General features: G+C 58.1%; 1 protein-coding gene across 1 annotated transcript in view; it reads right to left on the bottom strand.

Annotated features, from left to right (window-relative positions):
• Nucleotides 1–7,223, bottom strand: part of LRSAM1 (leucine rich repeat and sterile alpha motif containing 1) — a 42,969-nt gene that overhangs the window by 11,876 nt on the left and 23,870 nt on the right. The window contains exons 11-15 of the mRNA XM_004713356.2: nt 6,493–6,563; nt 5,272–5,371; nt 3,600–3,687; nt 2,401–2,475; nt 797–877 (exon numbers count right to left, since the gene is read on the bottom strand). Coding sequence (XP_004713413.1) covers nt 797–877; nt 2,401–2,475; nt 3,600–3,687; nt 5,272–5,371; nt 6,493–6,563 — 415 coding nt within the window. The remainder of the gene's footprint in view (nt 1–796; nt 878–2,400; nt 2,476–3,599; nt 3,688–5,271; nt 5,372–6,492; nt 6,564–7,223) is intronic.

Genomic DNA, 7,223 nt, shown 5'->3' with positions numbered 1-7,223 from the left:
GACTTCCATTTTATGGGAAGGGGGAATGGAGGCCCAGAGAAATGACTTGCCCAAGGTCACACAGCATGTCTCTGACAGGCAGGGGCCAGGACTCCAGGCCCCATATGTTTCTACTGAGAAGCCCATGAGACAACTTCAGACATCTCCACACAGCCCGGACACATGGACAGAGACAGACGGAAGGCTCTGCTCAGAAGCCTGGCATGGAATACCTGCCCCCCCACACCGCCTGACCCCCGCTGGTTGAACACGTGGGGAGACTGAGGTCCAGAGAAGGGGAAGGACCACCCCTCCTGTCCCATCCCCCACCATGGTCACGCAGTGAGGCTGAGTGGGGACAAAAGCAGTCCAGAGCGTGTCTGCTGGCCCTGATGCCCCCACCAGCCGGGAGCTCCCAAAGCAGCTGCTTGCAGGGACGGAAGCAGGCCCAGGGCTCTGTCTGCCCAGAGGATGTCACCCCGTGAGTGGGGCCAGTGTCACAAGCACAGCTCAGCAACGACCCAGCCCCCACACCAAGCGAATGCAGAGATGGCGACGTTGGCCTGGGCAATGACACCCTCCTTCCTCTGACCCTCCTGCCTAGCAACAGGCTGCCCCGACCCCTGCCCCAGGCCTGGGCTGGCCTCGGGCCCCATGCTGCTCCCCTGGGCCGCTGTGGCTAGGGGAGTCCTCCTGAGCCACAGCTACAGAGACCTGCCCTGGCTTTGCTGGAGAAACTGTCTGGGCAGCTGCTGGGGGGCCGTTCCATCAAGTGAGGGGAGAGGGAGGAACGGGGCATGCCGGGAGCCCTACATACCTGTAGTGCCTCTGTGTCCAGGGATTTCCTCTTTAACTCCAGCTGTGTCAGCTGCAATAACTCAGTTTCTATTAACTTAATCTAAACAGAAGACGAGACAGGGGGTTGATCATGTCAGCCACGGCTCGGTGTGTGCTGCCGCTCCGCGGGTGGCCTCGTGGGCTGGGGGAGCTATGGAACGCCGAGGACCTGCATGCCTCAGGGACCTCACGAAGGGGCTCTCAGCCAAGAGTTAGTTCCTTGGGGGCCTGGACCAGGCCCACCCAGGTCAACCACGTGGACCAAGAACTGAGCGTGGGGCCCTGCTGCACAGTGGGCTGGGGCCTGAGCCGGGGCCCTCCTCTCAGGTTCAGGGCAGAAGAGAGAACAGGCGTGCAATGAGCAGGAGCCTCGTGGAAGTTGGAACCCCGTGTCTCCTCTGACTGTCACAGGGACGAGAGGGAGCAGGAGTCCCGCGGGGTGGGTCACAATGGCAGCTCACACTCACTGAGCTCCTACGGTGTGCTAGGCCTGGTCTATGGACGTGACAGGTGGCATTTTCAACATCTCTTGTCTCACAGCCTCCATGCGACAGACAGGAGATGAGGCAGAGAGGGCAAGCTGCTTGCCCTAGCACACTGAGCTGGGGCATGAGCCGCACGGGGCCCTGAGAGGCAAGACCACCCACAGGAAGAAGGCCTGGGCTTCCTGCACCCTGAGGGTGTGGCTGGCTAGGGACCCCTTGACCCCTAGTGGTCAGCCACTGACTTACCCTGTCCCCATGACCCTGTCCTTATGTCCCCACGACACCCCCAGCCCCTGGTCAGAGGAATGAGCTTCATGTCCGGCAATGGGGGATTGAAATTAAACAGGGAAAGAAAAAAGAAAAATTGGTTTGGGTTGAAAAAAGAACAGAAAGGCAAAGAAAGATAAAAAACAAACAAAACCATGCAAAAATGTGAAATTCAAAGTGTGCTGAATATGATGTAATGAGCGTTCCCACAGCCTGAAAGCTCACAAGATTTCCCCACCCACCCAGGCCTGCCAAGCTGTCCCCTGGGGGACCTGTATCCCTGTAGACCTTGCCTCACCCTCACCAGAGCCCAGTGAGAAAAGCCCGCTTGGCAGAAGTGGACAGGACACCGAGGGAGGAGCTGATGGAGCCTGCCCAAAGCCTCCCTCAGGCCGGCAGCAGACCCTCAGCAGACACTTTGGCACCTCCTGGCCCACACAGGTGGGAGATCCCACTGTCCCAGAGACCCCCAGGCCTGTCCCTCCTTCTGAGCTGATGGGTGCGTGGGGTCTAGGCCTGCTGCTTTCCGTCAGCAAGGGTGTGCAGCCTGGGGGGTGGGCCAGGCATGAACCCTGTGCATCATGGGAAACAGTAAGATGAGGGTTACACTCACCCAGGGCCAAGGGCACTTAAGGTGCTGCTTCAGGACCCCTTCCCTGGCAGGGGTTCTGTGACGGCCCCCATTTTACAGATGAGGAAAGCGAGGTTCTAAGAGGAGACAGTTCTTGCTGAGCCAGCAAGATCAGACCTAGAAAGCCCTTAAAGGCCACCTGGCGAGGTCTGTCTGCACTTCTCTGGAAGCTGGGCAGGTGGCCCTGCTCCCGGCACTCACCTGGTTCCTGATCTGCCGGTGCATCATGTCTTTCTTCACCTGGAGGGCCTCAAAGGCAGCCTTCTGCATGGCGCTCTGCAATGGAGAGTCCTGCCTGTCACCAGAGGCCGCCGGCCCAGGGCCCCCACCCAGGGGCAGACCTCATGCTGCGTAAGTCTGCACTGTTCGTCTCTGCTCCTTTCAGAAAGGTCGAGAAAACACTCTCAGCTGCTTAAAATGTTAAAAATCAGTTATTAAGCACTACCTCAGTGCTCTTCCCGCCGAGCCCACTGAGCCTCCACAGAGAGGAGGGAGGCGGAGAGGACCGTGACTGGTCTCTACAGCTCTAGAGACCCACAATGAAGCCCAGGTTAGACACCCTTGCCGGAAAGAGGGCGCTCTCTCCAGCCAACGCCAACCGACACTCAGGCCAACTGCTTAGGGAGAGGAGAGCAGAGAGGTGGGGGGGGGTGTGAGGGAGAGAGGCAGCTGGGAGGGGCGGGGGCAGATGGAGATGGAGGGGAAGAGCAGGTGGGGGGTGGAGAAAGGAGGCTGGGCAGGGGCTTCTAGGAAGGAGCTGGAACAGGACAGTAAGGGCAAAAGTCACCCGGACCCACTGCTGTTGATTCTAACTCGCAGTGAGCCTGCAGCAGAGAGAACAGAATGGCCGTGGGTTTCTGCGCTGGGAACCTGGAGCAGAAATCCTCCTGGCTCCCTTGGAGCCGTGGGTGGGTTCGAATGCCTGACTCTGTGTTAGGAGATCCAGAGAACCCCACCACACTCTTATTTCCTCCAGCCTGGGCCTCCTGCGGAGCGGGGACCTTCCCTGCTAACAGCTTCCTCCAAGTGCAGTGTGGCGATGGGCCAGCCGAAGCAGAAGGGCAGCTGGTGCGGTTTGGAGACGAGATGGGAACAGTGCCCCTGTCCTGGCTTGCCGGCTTGACCTCAGTGGTATCACCCCCACCTCCTGCCGCCTGAGGCCCTTCCGGCAGAACCCGTTTCTTCCACAGCAAATGTTTATAGGGTGGGGAGCTCTTATCTGGAGCTCACCCAGAGGCCTCTCCTCACCCCTCTCTGTGCGTCCCGTTTTAAGGTCACCAAGCCTCCCTGGGTCTTACATGCTTTCTAGGGCAGGGCTCCGTGGAGCGGGCCAGTGCTCTGCCTGGTTTCCCATGTCCACTCCCTCACCCCACCCCCCATGCCCCTGGCCAAGGGCTCACCTCCTGCAGGATCTGGCTGACCGCTTTATTCTGATCCATCTGTTGCCATGACAGAATTTGCTGGAACCTCTCATCCATCTCAGCCATGCTGCGAGAAAGATAGCATGATGTTTACTCTGTGTGCATTTCCTGAACATCTACTATGTGTCAGGCCCTTCGGAGAAGATCAAGATAAACTATATAGTCATTCAACGGCACTGAGGGAGCTTCTGCTGGGAATCGTGCCCAGACAGGGGGTGTGTCCAGGCCCCATAACCCTGGAGGAGGGGGCAACCTGTGTCTAGGGAGCCTAGTGAGACTCCCCCATAGCTTCTTTTATGACTTTCCACTTGAGTTCTTGCTAGCACGGCCCCTGCAGTAGATATCCCACCTCTGCCCACCCAACTCCGGGGACAGAGGTCCTGACCTCCCAGTGAGCAGCTCAGGCTGTGAGCGAGCCTGGGGACTGAGGCCTGCACCCCGGCTCGGCCGAGGTGCATCTACCGCTCAGCTCCCCCAGAACAAGTCTAGTGAGTGTAGCGCAAGAATCACACCTGCAGCCTCACACACATCCATCCACACACTGGCAGTCTTGGCTCTGCGCTTGTTTGCTTCAGACTGAGCGCTGCCATGGACTGAGTGTGACAAGCCAGACAGCTTGCTCGTTTACGCTCCCCGTCTCCGCCAGCCACCCTACGAGGCAGGGCTGTGACGCAGCCCCACTGCTCCCACGAGAAGGTCGAGGGACATATGTACACAGCAGGTTTCTTTAAAACCAAGAACAAAAGTCCTTCCTGATTCCGGATTCCTCAAGCCTCAGTGTTGGTCCGAGTGGCTCAAAAACCAGAAAAGGAAATGGACTTGAGTCTTCCGTGACCAACAAGTTCATGTCAAACAACAGACGACCGACCGAGGGAAGGGAATTCCCCAGGTGTCAGGCATCCGTAGATGTGGGAGCTGAATCCAGGTCTGCACGGCCCCAGGGCTTCAGCTCATACACACACTGTCACCCCACCAGGAAAGGGGAAAATGCCCACACCAGCAGGGATGGGGGAGGGCGGCAGCTGCATCAGAGCCACCTGGATGGGAGAAACCCGAGGGGGGCCAGCACGGTGTTCCCCGCTGTCTGGGGCTCCCAGACATCAGTGGAGGAGTTTTCTTGACTGGCTCTGCCAGAAGCTGGTGGCTCCCTCGACAGGCCAGGCCATCGCACTGCCGTGAACTAGGGGTGCCAGACTCAGAGCAGCCGTTAGCATGAAAGCCCCACTCCCGACCTGTGCTGAGCCCTTGCACACTGACCCGGGTACCACGGTCCAGGGCATGACTTGCTCTCGGTCTGGGTTCAAATGCTGGCTCTGCTATTGACTACCCGTCTTTCCTTGGGTGTGTACACATTCTTCCCGGGTCTCAAGTTGCAACTGTCAACATGATCCCTCATAGACTCACCAAGTAGACGCAAGGGACCACTTCGCCTAGTGCCTGACCCAGAGGTAGCGCACCAGAAATGGCAGTGAGCGAGCTGCACTTCCGCCCACCAGCAGCAGGGGGCTTGGCTAGAAAAGCCACGGGCATTGGCGACACTCGCCCCTGAAACAGCTACCTCAGGCAGCACAGGGTCGGGGAGCCTAGTGCCCCGCACTTACCTCCAGCCAGCAACCTGAATGAGCCTGCAGAAGCCTCTTCCTTACCTTACCTGGAACAGGCCTGCTGGACCAAGGTCTGTCGCTGGGACTCGTAGGCCACCTGGACGAGCCGGTTCTTGCAGCTCTCGGTCAGCATCTGCTGCATGGCGGCTGTGGGAACACCAGGGCAGGCTGGGAAAGGGCAGCCAATCCCGGGGGAGTGGGCCTGAGGGCAGGGGTTCCACTGGAGGGTCACCCTTTAAAAGTCAACCCTCTTTGTTCTGTGTCACCATACAAGCAATGCATGCTGTTTAGGATTTTACACTTTGACAGCCTTTCAAGCTAAGTGGCACCTACTCTTTTCCCCATATTATCGCCGGTGTCCATCCTTCCTGTCACAGCCCCATGCAACCTTGCGAATTGTGGAAGACGTAATGACAGCACACGGAAGCTACGGTGGCCCATGGCCCCCAGACCCTGGCCCATCAGGAGGCGTCTGTCCGAGGGGGTGCTCAGAGTATCACAAGGCCTGGGCTACCTCAGCTGACTGGCGTATATCTCTATGTGGGGGGATTTGGACTCTTCGGGTGGCCCCTTCTGCCCTCCAGAAAGATCCTGCCGATTCCCAGGCAGCAGCACATAGGGCAGTTGGATGTCTGGCGTCTTCAACAATTCAATACTTCCCCTGGCTTTTGCTTACGTTTACTGACATGTTTACAAATGATAGGTAATCGCGATCTTTCAAAAAGGGCTGTTGGTGATGCGTTGTCGTCCCCCCCCACCCCCGCCGCCGTGAGGACGAGAGGGAGTACGGAGAGCACCCGGCTCACAGAAAGTCTTGGTGAAGGGCCGCAGCGTAGTATTCTCTCTCTCACAAAGGCTCAGGAGGATGTGCAGCGCCCAGAGAACCACTGCTCACCATCCCTTCTTTCCCTTCGCCTTGCTCCTCCCCGCGGCCTCCCTTGGTGTCTGGATCACTCTTTCTCGGGACCAGATGGGGGAGGCGTCCCTCATCAGTGTGGACAGTGGAGTCAAGAGGCAGCCTAGGGCGGAGACTCACTGGGCCCTCATTGTGACCCGCTTCCCTCATCCCACTTGTACAAAAAGAGGTTTGGACAACGCAGAACCCAGCAGCCCCCAGGGCCACACAGCCAGTGTCTGAGCTGGGATTCCGAGTGACCCCAGAGCACATGCTGCAGGACTGGGCTCTGCTGCTCCTGTCTGTGAGTGACAGAGAGGGGGCTGTCTAGCCCTGCCCAGGGACCACCACCCTGCCCTGCACGGGGACTCACAGGCAATCTCCCGTCGCCGCAGGTTCTCAGTCTCTTCCTGGGTAATAGACATCAACTGCTCCATCCTTATTCTAGAAAACACCCATCCGTTCCGTCAGCACGCGGAACACTGCCAATCCCTCCTCCAGGAAGTCCTCCCTGGTGCTAGCTAGCGGAGCATGCTCTCTGAGTGCTGCTGTTACCCTTCAGCCTGATTGTGAAGTTTAACTAAAGAGGAAAATGGGCCAAGGGCAAGCACCAGTCCTCTGGTGCTCAAGTCCATGTGATAAGCTAGCACATGGGGAGATGCTTGATCTCACTGACCACTACAGACCTCTCAGAATGGTGGGGGGAGAAAGCGGTGACGGGCATGGGGATGACACTGGGGGGGAAATGGGCACTTTCAGACGCTGCTGGGAGGGGAGCCACGCAGTGTTTGGAAGGCAGCCTGGCAGGGCCCCGTCAACACAGAAAATGTGCAGGAAGCCCTTCAAGCTTACGCCCCCAAGCGCCTCAGTGCATGTTCAAGCCTAGGCTTCCCAAACTTACTGGGTTTTCTGCCCCCTTTGAGGGGAACAAAGACAGGGTGGAGTCCTCTCCAACCTTTATAAATAATCAGGTGTCTGCATGACACACTAACTGAAAACAAACACCCACTACATGTATGTTCGACAACAAGCCACACTCAGTGACCATCTGGGGCTTGCTTGTTGTTGCTGTTACATCTGACTGTTAGGCATCTGAGAGCTCTC

The sequence above is a fragment of the Echinops telfairi genome, unplaced genomic scaffold, assembly GCF_000313985.2.
Source record: "Echinops telfairi isolate 266 unplaced genomic scaffold, ASM31398v2 ScPeMD7_22;HRSCAF=79, whole genome shotgun sequence".
NCBI classification, from domain to species: Eukaryota; Metazoa; Chordata; class Mammalia; order Afrosoricida; family Tenrecidae; genus Echinops; species Echinops telfairi.
This window is presented reverse-complemented; position numbering and strand designations above follow the sequence as displayed.